The 23,250-nt window shown below is 43.7% G+C and overlaps 1 protein-coding gene across 6 annotated transcripts in view; it reads right to left on the bottom strand.

The window, feature by feature from the left end:
- FGFR1 (fibroblast growth factor receptor 1) overlaps nt 1-23,250 on the bottom strand; it is a 164,367-nt gene that overhangs the window by 74,267 nt on the left and 66,850 nt on the right. For all 6 annotated transcript variants that reach the window (XM_085633931.1, XM_085633933.1, XM_085633934.1 and 3 more), the window contains 3 exons: nt 21,614-21,700; nt 13,590-13,762; nt 865-988 (listed from right to left, as the gene is read on the bottom strand). In XM_085633931.1, coding sequence (XP_085490057.1) covers nt 865-988; nt 13,590-13,762; nt 21,614-21,700 — 384 coding nt within the window. The remainder of the gene's footprint in view (nt 1-864; nt 989-13,589; nt 13,763-21,613; nt 21,701-23,250) is intronic.

The raw sequence follows: 23,250 nt of genomic DNA, 5'->3' as shown, positions 1-23,250 counted from the left end.
TTTCTAAAATGTGCCCATTAGCTAACATTTTACCTTAATTAATTGTTGCATTCTAAACGAATACAACCTAGGTACCTTTTAAAAAAAAAAAAGTTTTGTATTCACAATAGATGTATATTTTTTTGGGGGGGGGGGCATAGAGGTAAGTTTTTCTGTCAGCCTCCTCCTTTAAGTAAAAGATAACTTTTGTAGCACATATAATATCGGGAGGCTGTGACGTCACATCACCATGATTTCTGCTGACACCCTGGCACCGAGGTGCATGGCATCAGGGGAGGAGCTGGACAAATGCCAAGCTTTCTTATGTCTTTTTGTGTGGAAATAGCTGACAAGTCAACAGGAGGTCAACTGTGAGGCCTCCTATAAAAATCCGATTTTAGTGGGTAGAACAAGCAAGGTGGGACTTCTCCAGCGAGTTTCCAGCTGTACTGACTGGGAGAAGTGAAGACAAGATTGTGGAAAGGGGCTTCCTTTCCAAAAGACAAGGGACAACTGCGACTGGATAGAAGAGCTAGGCAGGGAGTCCAATCCTACTCGCCAACACAATGGTATCCGTGACCAGCAAATTCCAGAGACACAATGACATCCTTCCTTCCTTCCTTCATACCTCAGCTGCAACCCTCTAAGCAGTGTGCATGTACATGTGTGTTTATCAGAGACAGTGACTGCCTTTACAGCTCTCTACAACCCTGAGCAGTGTGACTGTGCGCATGTGGTGCGGTCACAAAAGTATGAAGCCTAGATTTTGTGACGAACATCCTACAGGAAAGTCTACCCACCATGGATAAACCACGGACTGAAATTAGATCAAGTTTCAGAAAAGAACAGAATCAAAAATGCGTTAACAATCCCACCCCGACTTACCAACAACATCCAGCTGGTATGTGTGATTTATGCTTCCGTATTTGTTCTCCACTAGGCAAGTGTAGTTTCCCTTATCGGACGGCACTACAGAGTCCATAATAATGCTCCACGTCTGGTAGCGAAACTACAAACGGGGGAAAAGAATTTTTAGTTGTCATTTTCTTTCCTGTGTTTCAAAAACAGTGTGTTCATAACCAACACGGACAGGTTAGCGTTGCCTCTCGTACACAGAACCTGCGTCAGCCATCTTAGGAATTTCACTAAAGTGGCTGTCAAGCAATTTCTGTGTCACCATGAATAAATAAAATAAAACGTAAGAAATGTATTAACTAATTTTGAGTAGATGAGGAGAATCTGCCCGCCATTCTGGACCTGCAGTCTACGTTGCAGTGTTTACCACAGACCCAAACAGGAGAGGTATTCAAATATTCGGGCCTCAGCGCACTCGAAGCAGGCCAGCCACATCCCACTGACTAAGACCCATGCAGGCCCAAACACGTCTGCAAACGCGGAACAGCCTGCACTGCTGACAAAACCACTTAAATTGACATAAAAAAATGAGCATAAATAGGGGGAGACTCTGTGCACCCACAGCTGGCGCTTTGATTCTGGGGTCGGTGGGAGGGGTGCCAGGGACATGTTCATTTGATTTGACCCTGTTCTGCATTATTGGTCAGAGGTCACCTTTGCTCTTTCCATAGCTGTGCCATGGTAATGCCTCCCAGCTGTGTCTGCAGGCCGCCACGGCCAACCCTGGCCCAGCAGGAAGCATCTACTCTCATCCAATGCACGCCATCGGGTCATTGTACGGATGGAGCATAAGTACTTGCAGACCGCTGAACAAGGGGCACCTGCAGCAGGACGGAGGCTGGACTTGGCACCACAAAAGACAAGAGTTGGACAAGAAGACCACAGTCAGTCATAAGAAGAGCGAGAAAGAGCAAAAAAGAGATAAAGAACGAGCAAGAAAAGAGCGAGAAAAGAGAAAAAGAAATGGAAAGAAAAAAAGAAAGAAAAAGGAGAGCGAAAGAGCGAGAAAGAAGAGAAAAAGAAAACGTGAAAGCGAAAGAGGAAGAAATAAATAAAAGGGGAGAAAAAGAGCGAGAGAAAGTGTGTGTGTGCGTTTTTTGCTTGGTTTAATAACAAAGATCACAGTTTAGAGAGGCACAGATTTGAATTGTTCAAAGTGCTAGACGCAGCTGAAGTGTGCTTCTGGGCATTTGTGGACGTAAACATTCAACCACAGCAGAGGCCAGCACACATGAAGAAACAACAAGAGGTTCAGAACTCCTAGAACTAACTTTCTACTTAAAGATACCCAAATACAAGCAACCGCAGCAGAGCGCTCAGAGGCGCAGTCAACTGAACGCATATGGAATTCAAAAACGAGCATTCAAAGCAAGTATTGGAAAAACACACGTGCACTCCATACTACCCGCTGAAATCCTGATCTGGACCCATGCTCAAGGACGGTCATGGGCAGATGATGCATGTTAAACCTCGACGTCCTAATAAATAACGACACACACACTCCTGTTGAACATATATACACACCCGCAGGCCGCAGTGAACCGAAGCACCAAGGCTCCATATCAGAGTGCCCGGGGAGGCAGCACCATTTAGAGTTGAGGCTCAATCTGCAAATAAGGTCATCAAGATGTGTCAAGCACCCAGAACCCCAGAAGAAAGTAAGATAAACCCTATATTAATGGGAGCAAATTGATTATATGGGGGAGCACCCACAATCCCGCATGACCTCTGCCCCAAGCCACCACTCTACCTGGCTTTCCATGGTAGCGCTGCACAGAGCTTAGACCTCCCACTGATAAGTGAACGCAGTTTGCACCCCAGGGACATCCATTTCTGAATGTCGCTGGTGGGATTCCACCACAGACACAGGACGTTACACTTCCTGGTATTTGGTACTACCCTTGCCAGCTATACCCAAGGTTGGCACATTGCTAGGTCCACAGAGAAGAAAAAACCCTTTGCTGAAGCCAGGTGGCACACCAAAGTGATTAAAATACCGAAATGAACCACGTTTGTAAGAGGCCACGGGTACAGAATCCGATAAACCTGGTGTCTAATATGAATTTCCCCATTCAGCATCCTTGTCATTACAGGAAGAGGACGAAGAAAACGAGATGGGCGCAAGCACAGAATGGAGACATAAAAGTGCATTTTGTCAATAGGGGTTTTTGTAAAGCGCTGCATGCCACGCCACCTTGCGACAGCCTCAGAGCGCTTGTAGGTGACTACAAGCACAGGAAAAAAATAAGAAATAAATTTATCCACAACAGAATTGTTTTTGAGGTGGTAGAAATGTGCATGTTGTGCATATTCCTGATACCTAGAGGTTGGGTGGAAATTTTGTACTGTGTTTTTCTTTTGAATAGGTTTTGCAGTAAAGTTAAGTGTCCATCGGGGGACTGCCTTTAACGAGACTAAGGTGTGATTTCAAGTCCAACCTCCGGCATAACTGAGATAAAGCTTTCTAAGACAACAGTGGTCCAGAACAAGCACTGCCAAAGCCTATCGGTTTGGGTCTACATGCTAAAGCATGTAGCACATTAAAGCCAACAAGAGCAGGCAGAGAGATGTGGCTGTAAACTAGTCCCTCATACAGGTCAATGCAAGCATCCAAGTGATGGTGGAAGGATACATCTAAATAGGAAACAACATTAGGTACGAGATAAATACTGTAATGGGCTGAGCCAAGAAACGATTGACAAAGTTTCAAGCCAATAACGGAAAGAGGCTTGTTGAAGAAAGCCAACGATTAAAAGGGGCAGAACCAAAGACCACTTATGTATATTGTAAGGATTAGGTTTGTTTGTTAACTGAGCTGTCAAAGTCCAGACCTAAAAAAGTGATGCACTTTAGTAGGACGCAGCAGGTACAGAACAGAGATGATCACAAATTAAAGAGGCCAGTTGTGCAGATTTAAGACAATCTTCATAAGAGGAGACGAGAACAGAAAGTAGAAATTGCGGGATTGTCTGTTCGTCTTGGAACTGAACAAATTGGTCAAAATTAATGGAATTTGGGCTCAGCGTTCTATTTAATTTGCGCACTAACCCGGATGACTCACGTTTAATGAATAAATAAAAGGCAAGCATGACAGAGCACATTATGTGCTTCCAGCGGAGACCTGCGTAAAGGAAGGAGTCTCCTGGGAGACGACATCTCATTCACTCAGAACGGAAGTCCAGCAGAGACCTCTTAGGTGTAAGTGTGTAACACTGACGGGCAATGACAAAAATATACTGTAAACCAATTCATTGGGGGCAAGAACTGCCCCAAAACAACTGATAGGACCTGCCAAAACCCACTGGCAGGGGCTCAGGAAACCCTCATCAGTCACTTTCAGAAAGAAATGAACATTCCAAACGATTTAGTAAATTCGGCCTCGGGATAGAAAGGTGACTGGCAAAAGGAATGTGACAACCTGTGTGGCAGGGATCCATTACTCCATAAATGGAGAGCTTCACGGATAACGTGCTGGGGAGGAAAAAATGCTCCAGTGTAAAATGGCGCAGAGTCAGGGCCGGACGGGGAACCAAAACTGGCCCTGGCACAGTTCTCGGCCGCCCCCCTCCCACCCGCCCACCCCCGAAATTGGGGGTGCAGCGGAGCAGTTTGCGAGGGTCGGTTTCGGCTGATTTTGTTACAGGGGCAGATATTGCAGCTATGCTGGAAAAACGGCCCTGTAAACATGGTGGCCCACCGGGAAATGCCCGGTGCCCGCTACGGCCAGTCCGGCCCTGCGCACAGTACTAAGAAGATTACAGACTGAATGCCCGGCGGTGGCCCAAGGTTGTAAGAATCCCGCACACTAGTGCAATCTCTGTGATGGCTATGCCCAGGGCCACTGGAAATATACGGCAGCGAAGGCCAAAATATGCAGCAGAGTTGCGTAAATTATGTGTCAAGAGAGAGCAAATTATGCGGTATGATGCAGCACATTTTGTGATAGTATTACTTCATTATTTTTACACTTTTGAACACTGTCTGGGTAATGGTTGCACCTCATTAGGACCTGTTTAACACAAACATAGCAATAAACAACAAAAAGGTGACCAGTCAACCTTTGCAAAGGGACTTCCACTTTGTGCAATCACAAGCGTCGCTGCGGTTTTACTATTTTTCGAACAGTGTGACCTAGAAACAATTTTTTTTAATGTTAAAATCTGCAGATTGTGCAGCCAGTGATGGATTGATTATGTGGCACAAATATGATAATGCGAAAAATGCTGTTGTCACACAATTGCATAGTCCAGTGGCCCTGGCTTTACTTTATTTTCCATTTTTTGTAGCAGTTTTTTAGTCTGCAGGTTCCCTATTGTAAATGTTTCGTGAACGGTGGATTCCAGTTTACATCTGCAGGAGATCACGTGGCAGGGCGGAGTCAGACCAGCCATCATCGTTGATGTAGGAATATACAGAGCAAGCAAACTTTATAAAAAGTCAGGGAGACAGAAAGCATCACTCGGCATGAGAGAATGCAGCAATATTTAAGGGTGTACCACGGTTTAATTGCTGCCCAATACTAGGGGAAATTTTACCTAGAGCGGTTCATCCCATCATACACTGTAAAAGCCTCCCATGGGGAGGAAGCAGAAAGACAGGAGTGAGACAACACCCCCATAGCATGAAGGCTTAATTTTAAGACAAGGGGGTCAGACTCTTTTTGCAGGCAGCATGCATACAATTAGTATGCCTACTTATAGCTATGTTATGCAATCAATACATAGGAGAGGACAACAAAGAGACACAATGATGTCCAAATTATCAGGGTGCTCTGTGGTTTCCCAGATCCCACCACAACAGGCAAGACCTACAAATGAATATGGGGCCCCCGATGTATCAAATGGTCCCCCCCCATTCTTTGACCCTGCTAATAAAAATGCAGACCATTTCCTTTAAGTTGATAATAGATGCAGTGAGACAGAAGAAAGTGAGAGATGATGGGGATACGTGTTGGCCCACAGGTTGTCCAGTGATATTGCGAGAACCCCATGCACGAGATACTGTTGATGGTTGCAGCGGTCATGAACGGGACAGTGACTTGGGGCAAAGTTGAGAGTTCGGTGGATAGGGTACTCCCACCATAAATGTGACAGTAAACCCTCAGTCCATCAAACCCTCAGTCTGCCTGTTCTATTTCGAGTTTGGCGGGCCATCAGTTTTCGGACAGTGGAGTCCTCGCAAACTACTTCCCATATTTAGAGCAGACTCTCTGATGTCCATTTTATGTCAGTCACCGCTATACAAAACATGGTGGTCACAAAAAAACAAAGTAAATAATGGCCGCTTCACACCCTGGAAGAAAACTCTGAAGGTATGGAGGACATTAGTTTTTTTTGTTTGGTTTAAGAAACTAACTACTGCTTTGGAAGTTTGTCTTAGAAAAAGAAAAAGGTTTGATGTTCAGCTGCCTAAAAACGGCAGTCACACACCAAACTTTCAATGACTATGCAGGAGGCGCTGTGATGGCGGCTACTATGAACGCACAGAGATCACAGTCTGGCCAGCGGCAGCAAGCCCAAAAATGTGGTGGTCTTCTTTCTATAAAGGTGGCCGATATAATGTCTTACACCACCTGGCAGACCGAGTAAAAAGCAACCAGAATAGCTTAGTGTAGGAGGGTGGTGGAAAGATCATTTGAAGTGCTTTTTTAGATTAGGATTTGAATCTTAAGATTCATAGCTGGAACACCGTACATTAAATACGTCTTTACAGCATTTGTATACTGGTAACACCCAACAGAAGATTTTTTTATTTATCAATAATCGATTTACATGAGGACACATTTTTTCGATTAATTGTGGCGACACACCAGTACAAAGGCAAGTATGAGCATAGAGGGGACTTCTCCAAAGCATGCTAGTGAACAACCGGGCTATTAATGCGCTCAAAATCAATAATCATTCGTGGATGAACGCCTTCCTCTAAAACACAAGTTAATGTAACGTGCACACAAAATAAAACCAGTATGCAGTGTGAAAACAATTATAATTTTGTACTGAACGTTTCGAAAGGGAACAAAATGGTCACTCATTCCACGTTTGATGCCGCCCCACCCACCAGCAGGCCAGACCCGATTTAAAACGTTAACAGGTTTCAAAGGCTTGATTAAAAAAACATTGGTCGTCAGGTAATCCACTAGAACAAATATTCTGTCAAAATATGATGTAAGCCCACTGCCTCTCAATATGTGTAGAGTGCCAGACAGACTACGTGAATCATGCATGTCACATATGCATTCTTTTGCCTCTGGTTTAATAACAGTTTTTTATATTTCTTTTTGGAAAATAAGGAATGACACGTAGAATGTCAAAGTCTTTTTTGTGCTTTTTCTACACCTTTCATACTTCTAGACTCCAAAATATTTTCCTGTTTTAGAAACGTCAGGGGGCGCATTTTGCATGCTTCAATGAGCTACAATTGTTCATCTTTAATCTGCTTGACCACAAACGCAAAAAGTAACTTCTGGACAAAAAAACCTCATTGGCGTATAGGCTAACCCTGGGCGTAGTTCGCGAAGTAGCACAGTGCGGACAAGCATCCAGCACTGTGCAATCATTGAAAACGGCATCTTGCACAGTGCGAGCTGTAGTTTTCTGCCGCTCGAGTAGATTTTTACTCGAGCGGCAGCTTTCTCAACACGAACTGGTAGTTTCTCATTGCGAACGGTCACGAGCATACGCGACCACTCGCAATGAGAAACCTGACCTCCCCGCGTTGAGAAAATCGCCAGGAGGTTTATTTTCCATGCTCGCGATCGGCAACTTGATGTTGCAGATCACGAACGAGGAAAAAGTCTCGCCGGGATGTCATTTTGCTTGCTCCCGGTCGCCAACTTGACATTGAGGACCGCGAACAAGCAAAAAATGACCGCTGCACGATGCTACCCTAGTTTGCACTGTGCTACGTGCAATTTGCGTAGTGCGAAGTAGCGCAAACTTCGTAAACTATGCGAGCGTAGCGTAGTGCTTTGCCCAGGTTTAGTATAGGCACAGATCAGTGCCAGGATCTCTCGACTCACCTGTACGTAACCATAAATGGTTATGCTCCTGCTGCAAGTTGTTTACCCTGTACCTCTCAAAAAAGGCACTGCCTTCCTCTGCTCTTCGAAATACGAACGGCCTGTCAAGTCTGAAACGGGGGGCAACACTTGCAGTCCAGTGCCCGGCCATAGGCTCAGTGGAGCCACCAGAGGGGGCATCAAACTTTACTGGAAAGATGCTATTAGAAGAAGATAGTTGATGAACCTTCAGCAAATTAATGGAGCTACTCCAGACATTGCTTTACAAGCAAAGAGGGTAGGTTCAAGAAAAAAGGGAAACCCAGATACAAAAGACTACTTTCATTCTAGAGTGGGAGACGCAGGACAACAGCTACCACTGTCTGATGGAATGGACACAGAGGCTCATTTACTGATGGGAAAGTGAGAAAAAGCAGACCGACACAGTAAGCCAGAGCCTAATTGGAGCCGGTGGTTTCAAGTGCTCGGCACCGGCACTTAACTGCCAAAACAGGTGGTTCTGACAGTCTGCCACAAGGTGGCGCTGACTTAATTTCGAGATGACCGAAACAGGTAATTATTAATTCAATCGACAGGTTCACCTCCCCCCAAAAAGCTATTTGTTTAATTGTGTAATAGAGGAGTTTGGCGATTGAGCAGCAAGTGGACCACTGCTGGTGTAGAGGGCAGTAGGAAAATCTACTGAAGACAGTAGAAGTTCCCCATGGAATCAATACTACCCTGCTACCACCATCTACGATGCCTTACAAGGTACGACAGCACGATGGATGAATGTCCACAGGTTCAGGAGTGTGCAGTACAATCAATCCATTTTTTGGACACAAGAAGCTGGAGCCAGCCTGCCACAAAGCTTTCCCATGGAAACCTTTAACCCGAGGGCTGAACTGCTTCCACCCCTATTGTTTTACTGCTAGAAAGCCATCTCCTCATTACAGTATCGGGTTCTCGGTGGGACAATGCTGCTTGTAATATCCCAGCACTTCCAGTGTCATTTACACCTGAAGCAAATCATTTCTGCACCACCAGGAGGGACACAGAAGGGGTTTTGTTCGAAAATGGTGCTATGTGAACGGTAAGACTAACAACAGCCCCCAGCAATCCATGGCAACCACCAAGGGAAGGTTGGTAGAACCAGGTACGTTTAAGCAAATGTAACCTTATACACAACTTGATCTGTTATTAAACAGCCCCCCCACACAGGTCCTGGGAGCTGCTGGTCTATGCTAATGTGCACAGCGCAACAAGGGGTACAGACAACAAACTTGTGCCTGCATTCATAATGCGCCAAGGAGAGAGGCTGCAATTTGATTTATGCACTTCTGATCCGGTTGTCTTTTTCAGACAATATTACTGCATTAAATTATGTTCTTGTTAACATTTAATGTATATTATAATTAAGTTATTTTAGTTTGGCCCTATATTGATTCCCGTTGAGACATTGTTATATGTTACCATATTTACCCAGGTCTCCACTGGGACTACGGGTGTCTCCTGTAGTTGCTAACACAAAGGGAGGGGGCCGGTGGGAGTGCGATTGAGGGAACCGTGCAGCAGGGGAGCACCAAATTATGCAGCAGGGTTGACTAAATTATGCCACAAGAAAGGCAAAAGTATGCGGTATACTGCAGCACATTTTTTGATAGTACTATTTCATTATTTTGTCATTTTCACACACGTTAACACTGTCTGGGCAAACATTCCACCTCAACAGTACCAGTTTAACAACCCAATAGATAAATAAGCAACTGAAAGATGACCAGATAACCTTCGCGAAGAACACATGTTGCAACATTTTTAGTAATTTTTTATCTGTTTGCACTAGAAACAAACAGGTTTGTTATAATCTGCAGATTATGCGGCAAATACATAATTATGCAAAAATAAAAAAAGCTGAAGCAGTCCATAATTCCAGTGACCCTGTGTTTAAGGAAGTTATGAACTACAAGTAAAAGATCTGCCCACAGGCAGATTAATACCCTTTTTAGCACCCCTAACCTGTTTTTCCGAGGTGGTGCAGGCATACGCCGAAGGACGGGTGGGTGAATCCAGGACTTTGTCGCCAGCATCCCACAGTAACAGTGGGTAATTGTGACGTTGTGTAGAAGTGCACACTAGCCCACCAGATCGCTTATAAAACGTGAATAGGGGCCAGTGAAAGTTCTGTGCAACCCTCCAATACTTGGAGTGAGTCAGCCGCCTCACCACTCAGTTAATGGAGTTTGTCATTAGAACTCTTTCTCCTTTTGTAGAATTCAGAAGATACAGCAGCCTCCACGTTTTTCATTTTAAGTTCATATAGCTGTGCACAGTTTGGACTAGGCTTCCAATCCTTTCACTAAGATTTTGGTTGACGCCCTGCCTTGCCCTAGAAGAGAGGTTAATTCACCTCCCACATTTGCTTCGACCATTTCTTTCTGTCTGCAGTTGATCCAATATAGACTAGAATATAATATAATATAATATAATATAATATAATATAATATAATATAATATAATATAATATAATATAATATAATATAATATAATATAATATAATATAATATAATATAATATAATATACACACATACATACATACATACATACATATATATTATCTACTGGCGGTCGCCAGTAGATAGTTATAGTTAGGATTGTGTTTCCATAGGAAATCCGCAACATTCTATTTGGAATAACTTTTGCGCCGATTGACAAATCCTCGCGAAATTTTCAAAATAGGTGGGGCGCTCCGCTCCTTCCCTGAAAGTCTCGGGGGGGATTCGTCAAGCGGGGGCTGAGAAAAAGGGGGGGGTCCCAAAACACGTTTTCCCCATGCATTTTTCCATAGGACCTTTAGTCCAAGCTACAGCCCGAACGGCTGAACAGAATTACTTGAAATTTGGCAGAGAGGTAGTCCTCAGGTCAGGGATGTGCCTTTTGCAGGTCTGGTGTAAATCTATTTAGTATTTCCTGAGAAAATAGCATATATATATCTATAAGCGCGCACCGTGCGCGTACGGTAAAACTTACCGTACGCGCACGCTGCCGTGCGCGATTCTGATTGGTTGTTAGATCTTAGTAAACATTCGAATCGGTCGAAACCAGGAAGTGTCGGCCGCCATTTTGTCTCTCGCAGTCTGAGGGGGTGAAAAACAAAGGCGGAGAACATGAAAAGGGGGCAGGGTGGACAGTTCCTGACCCCCTAGCCTTTGTCAGGGGGTCCCAGAAGGACCCCCCAAGGGCCAAAATTTCCTTTAATTTTTTTGCAAAAAATTGCGGAGTACACGTAGCGTGCGCGTACGGTAGAAACGGAAAAATTCCGCGAACTGCGTAACGTGGGCGTGCGGTGCGTGAAGTGCACCGCGCGCCCACAGCGCGCAGCGCCCCGTGCGCGTACGGTACGCGCACTGTGAAAAACCTTAAAAAAAAAATACATAACTTAGCATTTAAAAAACCGTACAAATTCACTGAAAAAACCATAGGTTTCACACATGTTCTAGTTAGCTGGACATTTCACTCGTGAAAAACCATTGAATTCCCCCGTTATAGTTAGTGCAGGCAACTGTAACTCACGCGACCGCAATCCTCTGCTGATGACGTCAGATATTACATCACGGATGACATATGTCTTTTTCTGAAAAAAAAAATATTTGTAATATATGTATAGCTAAAAATTAATGGAAGAAGACATGGGTAAATAAGTGTCTAAATACAGTGATGTAATATCTGACGTCATCAGCAGAGGATTGCGGTCGCGTGAGTTATAGTTGCCTGCACTAACTATAACGGGGGAATTTCAATGGTTTTTCACGAGTGAAATGTCCAGCTAACTATAACATGTGTGAAACCTATGGTTTTTTAAGTGAATTTGCAAGGTTTTTTAAATGCCAATTCCTAACTATGACGTGTGTGAAACCTATGGTTTTTTCAGTGAATATATTTATATATATATATATATATATATATATATATATTTTTTTTTTTTACAACGGTACGGCAATGTAAGGAACTATACCCAAAATAAGCGATGTTCGTGAATACTGCAAAAGAAAAAAAACGTATGTAAAATCAATGAAGGCACTTGATACAACACGGGAAAATTGGTGCTAATTGTACATGCCCAAATACCTCATGCAAAAACCTTCCAATGCTGAAGAGTTCGTTCTGGATTGAAGAATAAGGTGTTCCACCGAGAACAATTGTGCCACGCCACCCATTAATTTTTTTTCAAGGACTTTAGTTCCATATTATTTTTCTTTCTGTGACTCAAAAGGAGTATGACCAACACAAAGTTCAAATGGAACATAGTGGAACGTACTCTTTCAAACACGCAACAAAGCAGAGGTTTGCCATTCTTCAGCTACCACGACTCTTTAGGATCACCACTAACTAGGAAGCAATACACATGCTACGTTATGGACACATACACAACTCCTAACACAACACAGATGGACCAAATAGTTGGCCGTCACTGTGCTCCCAACAGCATTTCGCACCATGATATACCACACATTCATAGCCTATATAATACATCTGACAAAAACTCCTGAGCATCAATCATGGCTCGATATGCTCAAAAGCTGACCACCTTGGTGCCAAACAGCATTTGCCTCCTCACAAGGTAATGAGAACATATCAGACATGAAGATGTGCAATACACATACACAGCTCAAGGAAAAAGCTATAACCATCTACCTGTGGGTATGACCAGAACATAATATACACAAAATATCACTAAAAGCTCAAGACCACTCCGGTCTGCAATTGTACCTTGACATCCATGTTGCAAACCACAGAGCAGTCGAAAGTGCTGGAAGGTCATACCAACGACAGAATGTGCGCTATGCAAATGCCAACTGCATAACATTTTAGCAAGGCAACTAAAGTGAAGATGGTGCATTTATAGTAATGTTACAACTTCAAGCTGCACCATGCAACCGTATAGTAGTACTCCAGATGGCCAAGCAGCCACCTCTGGATTTAAACAAATGCAGAATGAAGACATAACTCATCTGCTTAGCTGTTGGTACAGTCACAAGACAGAACAGCACAAAATTGTACATTGGTTCATCATAGAGCAACTGGTAAGAAATGGGAGGCCACGTCATACTATACTTAATTGGTGCTGGTGTTTTCTGGCACTCGGCACCGGCATTCATTTCTAAACACTGGCATGAATTTTTCAAAGTCCACCCCTTGGTGGTGCTGTGTATCTGCATGTTCAGAAGAGCACATCAAGTGCAACATTTTCCTGTTTGATATTGTTTTAAATATATAATAAAAATAGGCTGTCCCTAAAGTTTGAGGTGAGCTGGAGTAGTCCACAGTAGTGGAGCGTTATACTGTTTAATATAGTTTTAGAAAAATGATAAAACCATGATAAACGTCCCTCCAGTTTAAGGTGACCTGGATTAGTCCAAGATTTCACACCTATTGGAGTGTAATCGTTAGTAGGTAAAAATGGCACCGACATTCGACAGTAGCTGCGAGTGGTGCCAGCTGCAGTGGAAGTCTGAAGTAGCTTGAGCCCATGCACTTATTTGGAAAATTAAGCACTGAATCAATAAGTCACTCAACCACAGAATATTTTGGCTTAATTACACTAGCTTCACTCTCAGCTCATGCTCCCCCATTGAATTGAAAGCTCGCCCACCCACTCACATGCTTAAGTATCAGTAAGATGCTGGAGGACTGTTGTACCTTATATCCACCGATACGGTGATCAGGCTTGAACTCCTTGCCGTTCTTCAGCCACCGGAGTGTCGGGGATGGGGTACCACCAGCTGGGCATTTGAACTTTACCGTTTTTGCAGCTGGAACAGCATGAAGCTTCTTTTCCATTTTTTCAGGATTAGCCCAAAATGGAGCCACAGCTACAGAAGGAAACCCAAGACAAAACAAGGTTAGATCTGCTGAACAGAATCGCTCAATTGAAGTCAAGAATAAAGAAAGAACAGAATTTGCACGAGAGGCCAGGGCAAACATCTCAAAAGTTCATCGTAAATATTTGTGAAGGTCTCAGTTAAACTCAAGGCAAATCATGGATATTTGCAGGTCAATTTAGGGTTGTGAATTTCAACACTTCAATTGCTGGGTATTTGGGAGATCACATATCCCCCCCACTCACATCCGCATTTTACAGATCTTCAGGGGTTGTAGTCGGCCCCTCATTAAGAGCTATTCGTGTATCATAAGATCCACAGACCTAGACACAAAGTGGGTTTGATATTAAAAACGCACCTGAGGATCTGGAATGGATTTAAAATTTTCAAGAGCTGTTAGATGCAGACAAGCAAAATATGTTGCACATCAGTTTTCCTTTACCATGCTTTTAGCTGGAACAGGAGAACAAAAAATGTATGCTCTCCATTGGAGACCTAGCTTCCACTGTAGAGCATGAAAAAAGGTATAAATTGCCCCATATCTCTCTGTACAGATCACAACCTGAAATTTTAAGTTCTGAAAACTTCCTCAAATTGTAAGTCACCCGAACATTCTAGCAATCTGTATTTCTGACAACTTTCCCCCACTTTGGCCCACTCAATGAATTGGACTGGTTTGTATGGAGCTCATTGGAATATGAGAAAACACCAGGACGCTCGACACTGCAAGCAAGATGGGGCCTTCTATAAGAACTGCCTTACATTCCAGTCTCATTCAGGTGGAAACTGCGAGCAAAAATAAAGTCAGATCCTAAAGGGAACCTTGGGCTTTTTAAATATATAAACAACTGCAGTGGTCGCCACTGATGTTTCAGGCTTGATTACGCCAACGTACTTATTTAGGCCTTCAAAAATATTATGCCAGAAATCAAAGTGAACAGAAAATACGATGCCAAACATTCCCTTGAACCTTACACAAATTAATCAACCAGTTTCAACTTTCTTATACTAGTATCAAGAGCAGAAGTTGGTAGACATGCAGTTCATACATCTTATTTGCAAGAGCCACTGCTTATGATGCAGGCTCGAATAAACAAGCATTGGCAAAGCAATGGTCAGGCGTTGGGAGCTAGCCTTTTGACCTTTTCAATTTGTGCTTTGTTTTGTTATGGTTTTTGCAAACCTTTATTGTTAGGGGAAAAATCACTTGGCCCTTAATCTAAAAAAACAAAATACATTAAACATTGGTTAAAAGCAAACATTTATTTTGGTCTCAAGAATCACGCAGTGCCATAGTAATCGCTGGCACTTAAGGGAATTACTTTGGTGTGGATGTGCTTCTTGTGAACAGGCAGAATGTGGCCACTCATAGAAGAGTTAGTCAGAGACTAAAGTGGGCTGGCTCACTGCCCCACGCTGTACGCTATAGTGGACAGAAGACATATGTGAATGAAACTGTAACAGATAAATGCATGAAAAGGACTAACCGAAAGTCACCTTAAGTAGAATACATAAAAACTTTAGCAAAATGAAATGGAGAGTTGCCATAATCAAGCAGCTCATTAAAGGATGAGGGAGAAATGACTAATGTGTGAAGGTGCACTCTCCATCAGATAAAAGGAAAGATTCTACGCAGGTTGGGACACCCGAACGGTTGACTAAGTCATTCACGTCAACTGCGTCAAATATTACACTTATTTTGCGCCGGTCCTAGCAGAATTTCAGAGGTACCAGTGACTTGGGTGGAGATCCTCATAAGTTCACTACAGGCCAGCCTGCCTCTGAATCTCAGTATACCTCGCCCCCACACACCACCAGGCCTTGAAAACCAAGCCTCTCGCCTCATTTCCAGGTTAGGTCCTGCAAAGGCATAGTTTGCTGGAGGGCGTCACTTACATGAAAGCTGATCTACACCATCCTCACTGCATTTGTTTGTTCCCTGCAGCAGCTATCAATGACACCCCCCCCCCCCCAAAGTCACATTTAAGAGCTACCTGCTAACCTGCCCTGCACCGATGGCCGCACACTGACACCTGCTGTCGCTGTGAGGTGTAAGGGAGATACTTCATCCCTCGGGGCATGGGATACACTTTCACATTTCTATGTAGTAACTCACATTTATGCAACAGAATAGGGTAAAGGGGGGACCTGAGGGAGAAGAAGGTAAAAGCAGCCTTTGTTATAGCAGATCATGAGAAAGCACAAAGGTAACTGGATACAGCGGAGTATCTTCCTTTCTTTGAGCACACTGCAGAGCAAGACAAGGAGAACAGGCCGAGTGTGTCTACCGGTGTGTACCGGATAACTTATTTACACTATTCCGAGCTGTCAGCAGTAAACACGAGGCCGAACCCTCATAGTATTTTTTAATTCCTTCCCTTGAAAGTGTAAGAGATCATTATTCCACCCACTGGTAGACTTCATACAACATACGGAGAGCCTTACACCAGTCCTGCTTAGGAGGACACAATCATGACCCATTTCCCCTTCGGCGCATTGGAAATCTCCACAACCACAGCTGTATGCCACTATCTGGCACCTCTCCGCTCAGTAACATTTCCTCTCAGTACAATAGCTGCACAAGTGCAGCAACCAAAGTGCCCCAACCATAATCCTTTAGGGATGGTACTCGCGAGAACATGCCAAGTTGTGGCAGGCATTTATTAAAACCAAGACTAGGAGACTGCCTGCTGCCCAGACAAGGCGCCAACTAGGGTACAGGGGGACTGTGATAGTTTTACACAAGGCAGTCCTATCCCCGGGAGGAGGAAGGCCGCCCAAAGCAAGACATCGAGCAATCTAGGTCTATTTGCCCACTAAATCCGACTTGGACTCCAGACACGCAAGAAAGGAGGGTACAGTCCCTTAAAATGCTCAACAAAAGCTCTGTACCTATAGACGTTACCCATAGCAAACCTAAACGCAGCCAAAGGGAGAAGACCTAGGACAGCAAAAGCCTACCAGCAAACCAAACAACCTATAATTCAAATGTGGTACAGAGGATGGAAAACCCAAAAAGCAGGAAGAGGTCCGCTAGCAGTAATTCTCGCTGAAACCTCCATTTCAGAATGATAGACCCATACAGTGCGGATACGTTTATATCTAGAAGTCAGTCTCTCATTTAATAGCATACAAGAGAGTTGATTCGGGCAATACAACCCAATATGCAGGCCAGCCGCGGCTGCTGCAGGTTAATAGCGGTGGGGCCGGCTGGGGGTATGTCGAGAGACGACCATAAGAGAATTATTTATTTAATTTTCTCTTGTGGTCGTCTCTCAAATCCCCCAAGGCCCCGCCGCTCTTACCTGCAGCGGCCGCAGCCGATGCAGGCGCAATCTGCCTAGAAATTAAAAGCCATGTTTAATTATATATCTTTATGGACAAATAGCTCATCTCACTCCTGTGTGTACTTAATGGTCATTTAGCTGGTGGTTTCAACAAGTACATGCCATGCATTGCCCCTAGGTCGCCTGTGTGTGGCCCCAGTGGGTATTTATCTAGCTGCCTGCAACCAGCGCAGGCCATGGACAACTCCCCTCTCACTCCTCCCTTGCTCCAGGGTGGACAGTGGTATACTGGTGGTATAACAGTGCCAAATACAAATAGAGAGTTTCCCAGGTTTGACCAAAAGGGACCGGGTACGTTAAAACGTTCAAAATTAACAAACTTCCCTTATGGATTTACTCAAACGTCTCCTATTATGAAATTCAGATCAATGTATAATGAACCAAAGACAAGAAGTCTATAAGCCTATAAGTCTTATAAGTCTATAAGAATCGTGGATATATTACTATAATACAGTCTGAGGTATAACAGTGCCTCCAGAGGTTGGAAGTTGTCCATATCCCCCATAGGGGAGCACTTTTCTTGGCACGTCAAAGTCATGTGTGTTCAGAATGCCATCAAAGATGTGGCCTCTCCTAATATGCAACAGGTTTGTATAACATGGTTGCAAACTATCTGTACACTTTTACTTGCATGCTCAGTCATATGTAGAGTGCCGGTACATGCAAATGTGACAAGTTTGGTGCACATTCTCTGCGGTTCACACATGGCAAAATCTTTACACTTTAGTTGATATAACAACCCACAACCTTCCATGTCAATTCAAAAGAACAAAACCCACATATATGCCGTCTGCTGCCCTCCCTGTAAGTGATCAGATGTATTCCTTCGATTGATTCTTGGATGTTACTAGCAGATCCGCAATGTGACGAACTTCTCATATCTACGGATTCAACTTCAGGCCCTTCCCTTCTTGAAGGCATTGACGTAGGCCACAATGCCCCACAATGTCACCAAAAGCTTCTGATTTCTATTTCCGCCATTGCGGCGGGAAGCTTTCAGGAGTCCCCAAACCCAGCTCTGAGCTGCAGACCATGTAGTTTAGACTCCTGCTTTGCATCCCACATGACTTGTGTTTTCGTAAACAGCAGCTGGAGCAATCAATCAAATTTCAAGCCAGATGCAAGCGTAAGAGACCAGGCTATATCCGTTATTTTGATAAAAGAGGATAGTCGATCACAAAGGGTCAGCCAACAAGAGGGGGGGGGGGGGGGGAAGAGAAAGATGACCAGTTTCACCCAAAGGATAGAGGGAACCAGAGACACAAACAGATGCCTTGCTTCTTCTTGGAACCACGAATCCCTCAAGTTCTTCCAAAGTGCAGTCCAGTGCTTCCAAGAACAGCAGCTGGGTGGCACAGATGGAAGCAGCGGCCCTTAAGAACACAAGGCGAGTGGAGAAGCCACGGCCCATATGTTCCATGAAATGTGTCAAGTGCAGCAGTGTTCAACGCAGTGCTTTTGCATTTTTTCACAGCTCTTTAGGAAGCGAAGTTCAGATGTTTAATAGAAAATCTTTCAAGAGTTAAGTGCTCAGAAGGATGCACAGATGTGCCACAGTCGAGAATGGGGATATACTCAACTGTATGCCAAGTTTTCGTTTTCCTACTGCACTAGACGGTAGAATAATGCAGTGCATCTAGCTGATAGTAGAGATGTACGCTGCAAAATGGAGTTTATATGCAGGGAATTCGCAGTAGCGGTTTCTTGATGAGAATGTCTAAAGACATTTTGGAATGAATCACATACCGATGAGGTCTCCATGACAAGTTGCCATTTGCTTCTCTGAAATTATAGCTGGTGTGAGCAACCTCCGATTCCATGATCGAGCTAGATTTGTGGGCTGCCTACGACTCTCCTATATGGAGATTTGAGGGATTAAAAAAAATATATAAAGAAATCTTGCTTTTTTTTTTATATAAAAACAAAAAAAAAAACTCTACTAAATCTATTAACTATCAAAGCTAAAACAAATAGTTGGTTGCAGTTGTGAGCCTCCGTTCTAAAATAGATAATCATTTAACACTTATCTGACACCAGTGGTGGCTCGTCAACTGAGCAATTCAAAACGGAAAATAAAAATTCTAATAACGCAACGTTACTTTCATAACCGTACTGGCTGAGTTGGTTGGGGGGCCCAGGGCTGTTTAGAGCTGGGGGAGGAGTGGTAGGCACTTGGGCCAGCCAAACAGTCATGCGCACTGTGCATGTTCTGCACCCAGGCTGCATTACCGCTTGGGTGGAGAACATGAACAGCCTCCCAGCCCCTGTCTGAACACTGAAACACAGCGCTCAGACCAATCACAATGCTGTTGTAAGTGTTCCCTGGTCCCTGCTGCCTGGGAGACAAGAAGTGGACGGAGATGAGGTGACGCCTGGCATATCCAGGTGTTTTTTTTTTTTTATTCCCTCCGCCTCCCCTGACCCCCCCCCCCCCCCACCACACAGTTTGGTAGAAGCCGCTACTGTCGGACAGTGAATGTTAAAAGGTGGTCTGTCTGTGGTGATGTGTTCAGAAGGCTGGCAGAATGAAGGGGGCGGCTTTCTGGAGGCTGGCACGGAGGATGAGGACTCATGGCATTCAGGAAAGCCATTTGGATAGGGGAGTCTTGTAAGCTGAATCTACTGGAGGGTTGATGCATCTCACGATGTCTGGAATGAACTCTTGCTTCTCTCCACATTACGGACAAATGCTCTACGGTGAGTAAATTGTATTCACTGCTTTTGGTCAGAGTTTTGGGTGCAGCCCTTGATAAAGAGGTGTCCCATGAAGGCAAGTGCTGTAGGCAGAAGAGGGATTGGTAAGGTTTGCTCTAATTTTACTACGTTCATAATTCACAATGGAATCCAATAGGCGCATATGCCCATATGTACCCCCTTGCCACTCCCCTTCAGTACGTCACTTCTAAATGAAACGAGCAGTGGGTGGTGTGCCAGCATGGACCGGAAACATCCCAGATTACCACACAAAGACTATAATGACCAGGTATAAATCTCTGGCTTACGTTGGGCAACACTGTCCTAGAGTGTGAAGTGGCAGCATGAACGTACGGTAAGGAGGGTTCCTCTGTGAGCTGCTGAAGTAAAGGGAAGATACAGAGATCTCTTCCTAAAACTCCCCAGGCACAGGATTCATGTCATGCTCTTCTGAGAACCTTGCTCGTCCATCTGCGCCACTAATTATTAGCCTGCTGAGACCAACAAGGCTTCCTCAAATACTAAATCGAACCCCACAAATCCCCAATTACTGGCCATCAATGGCCATTCATAGGCTAATGGCGTGGTAAGATGGGCTCGGAAGTGCTGCTGTCAAGTCCCTCACAGTGGGCCACACAACAATGACCTTAGACTGAAATATGAATGGGAAAAAAAGTCCAATACGTGAATGGGTCAAAGCTCAAAAACCACTGCTCGCCGCCATTTATGTGGCTTTGTTAGCAGGTGTCAGGACCTCTTCATTGTGCTGGTGAAGACTGGTGGTGGGGGGCAGAGCTTCTAAAGTCCACAGTCAGCATCTCACCGCAGAACCCGCAGCGGCGGGAATTCTTTGTTTGGTCTGACTTGCAAAAAAAAAAAAAAAAGTAGTATCAAGAGAGCAGGTTTCGAACCCCACACTAAACCTGCCCGCGACAAACACGGAATTCAGCTTGAACAAAGGTCTCAAGAATATATGCCTTGGAATCTCTCCCTCTGCTGCCGAATGGAAAACAGAGAACACCTCAACTCAGCATGAAGGGTCAAGGATTCAGGAAATGATCCTTCACAGGCAAAGGAGAATGACTCTCTAAACATTTCCCCGCCATCAGGTCCCTATAGGAAAGGCAACCTGCTGCAAAGAAACCAGCATAAAGTCCACCTTTTCCACAGCGACAAGCTGCTTGGACGTTGCTGCTGGTAGAACAGTCTAAAAGTGATCCTTCATACTGAGCAAAGCCTATCTGGGCATAGTCCAATTTTGATCACTACTGTATTCAGAAACAAAAATAAAATAAAAAAATACAGTGTAACAAACTTTACATATAACCTGTCATTAAAGACGCTCAACAGAATAGTCACTAGTTTGAACAACCCTCATTGAAATATCTTACTCCATTTCAACGGGCTTCACATACTTCTGCTAAATAATTTTGCCCCGACGGGAAAAATGATACTAAGTTAAAAAGTAAAAACTGAAGTGCTACTGGCAGGTGAGGTGGTTAGCTCTTAAGGCTCCTGGTTGTAAAATTAAATACAGTATGCTCACTTTGAAAACATAACTCAAGCACAAAATTGTGCAAATACTGCACTTTACCCAATCAGCGAGTATAAATCCACGTCACCATGCATTGTGTAAGTTTTACACTGCACTTTGACATAAAGCCTAGTAATACCAATCCTTTTGATTCCTTAAAGCTGTTTTTTGGGAACAGCGTCGAAAATAATACAAAAGTTGGGGTGTAAGGTCTCTCTCGGAGTCACCGTGCAGAGATGGTACAGTACCACCTCCAACAAAACTTACGGTTTGGCTTCGAATTCTCTGCTTCCTTTTCTTCAGAAGACGATTTTTCATCATCGTCGTCATCATCTTCAACTGAAGGGAGTGCATCTGGACAAAAAGAAAATGGCGCATATGTTTATTAGCAAGAATTGCACTGGGAATTTTTCCGATTAAACAGGAGTGAGGAGAAGCTTGAAAAGTTGAATTCTGATGGAAGAATAAAGAAGATTGAAATATGGTATGTTAATACCCAAAAATTCAAAATGGTGAACTGAGGCGGTGTCCTGGGATATCTAAAGTAAAAGCAACACACAACAGTATAATAGGGTCCTATCTAGTTACTGTACACATTCCAGTTAGATTGGTCAAAGTTTATTTTGTGTCTAGCTTCTGCCAGGACACCCATCCTCAGGATACACCTAATGCCCGCATGAAATATGTTCAGACAAAAATGCAGATCACATACGGGGCATACGTACAGAAACAAATGTTATATACTACTTACTGCTTTATGCTCCAAGTGCTGCACAATATTACTTAAGAATAAGAGAACCTTCTTGACCAGGAAAATATTAGAACACAAACTAGTTTGGAAAACCGTGCAGCCAGATATCAAAGGTGTGTGGGGTATGCGATGGTGTGCTTCCATTCATACAACACACTGCATAAAATACGCTTCTGCTTCAAAAACCCTGCTATCAGGCTTTGGGGGTTAGAGATGGCAGCTTGGTGAGTTAGTCTTGTGTCCATGTCTCCGTTGGCCAATCGAGGAAATAAAATGTCAGATAAAGAGGGGTTGCTGTTCCCTCATTACTGAGCAATTAAAAATAAGGAAATTGTGTATGGCGAACTCCTCGCGTAGGTGACACTTTCAGCTCTAAAATGGAGATAAAACAACGCTCTACCAAGATCACAAGTGTAATATTTCACCCATATCAATCCTTAGACTCAGTTAACCTGGGGAAATGGGCTGGGTACATTTTGTTGATGCATTCGCACCCTAATTCCCCATGACCTACATATATCAAATAAAGCATCTGCCTACTGATTAACCCACAAGTTGAAATTTTATAAATCTTAAATTTTGGGGCAAATTTTGTTAACACCAACTCAAATATGGTACCCCTTGAGAATAAGACCGGCCAATATTGGTTTGTTCTTGCAGGGTTACAATGGGCTGTCACTTGTGCTCATAAATTTAATTTGTGGTTCCTTGTTATGTGTTTTAACTTCTGCCTGAATCACCACAAAAAAACTATTTGCATCCATCTAACGTTAACTTTTTTCAAACTTATCTTACATGGGCTATTTTCAATTTTGGGTCCTGCCTCCAACTTTTGAATTGGTAAGTGAGAGAGAATGGCAAAAGGACACAGTTGGCACATCTGTTACAGAAGGAAAAAGTGGAATATTAAAGCTGGATTTTCTCAATTTTCACCCACAAACATACATGCTTTGAAAAGGGTCAAAATGGGCCAAGAGGCTGCCATCTCTGCTCTCTTCCCATCACTTCCTGTTTCAAGGCAGCTCAACAAATACAGCAGAACATTAACAAAGAAAATCATTGCAGAAAAGGCAAACAGAGATAAAGTGTTGTTGAATTAGACATCTGATAGAAATCCTCAAATTAACAGGTAAGGACATTTTAAAGTGTACGT

This window comes from Triturus cristatus, chromosome 11, assembly GCF_964204655.1.
Source record: "Triturus cristatus chromosome 11, aTriCri1.1, whole genome shotgun sequence".
NCBI classification, from domain to species: Eukaryota; Metazoa; Chordata; class Amphibia; order Caudata; family Salamandridae; genus Triturus; species Triturus cristatus.
This window is presented reverse-complemented; position numbering and strand designations above follow the sequence as displayed.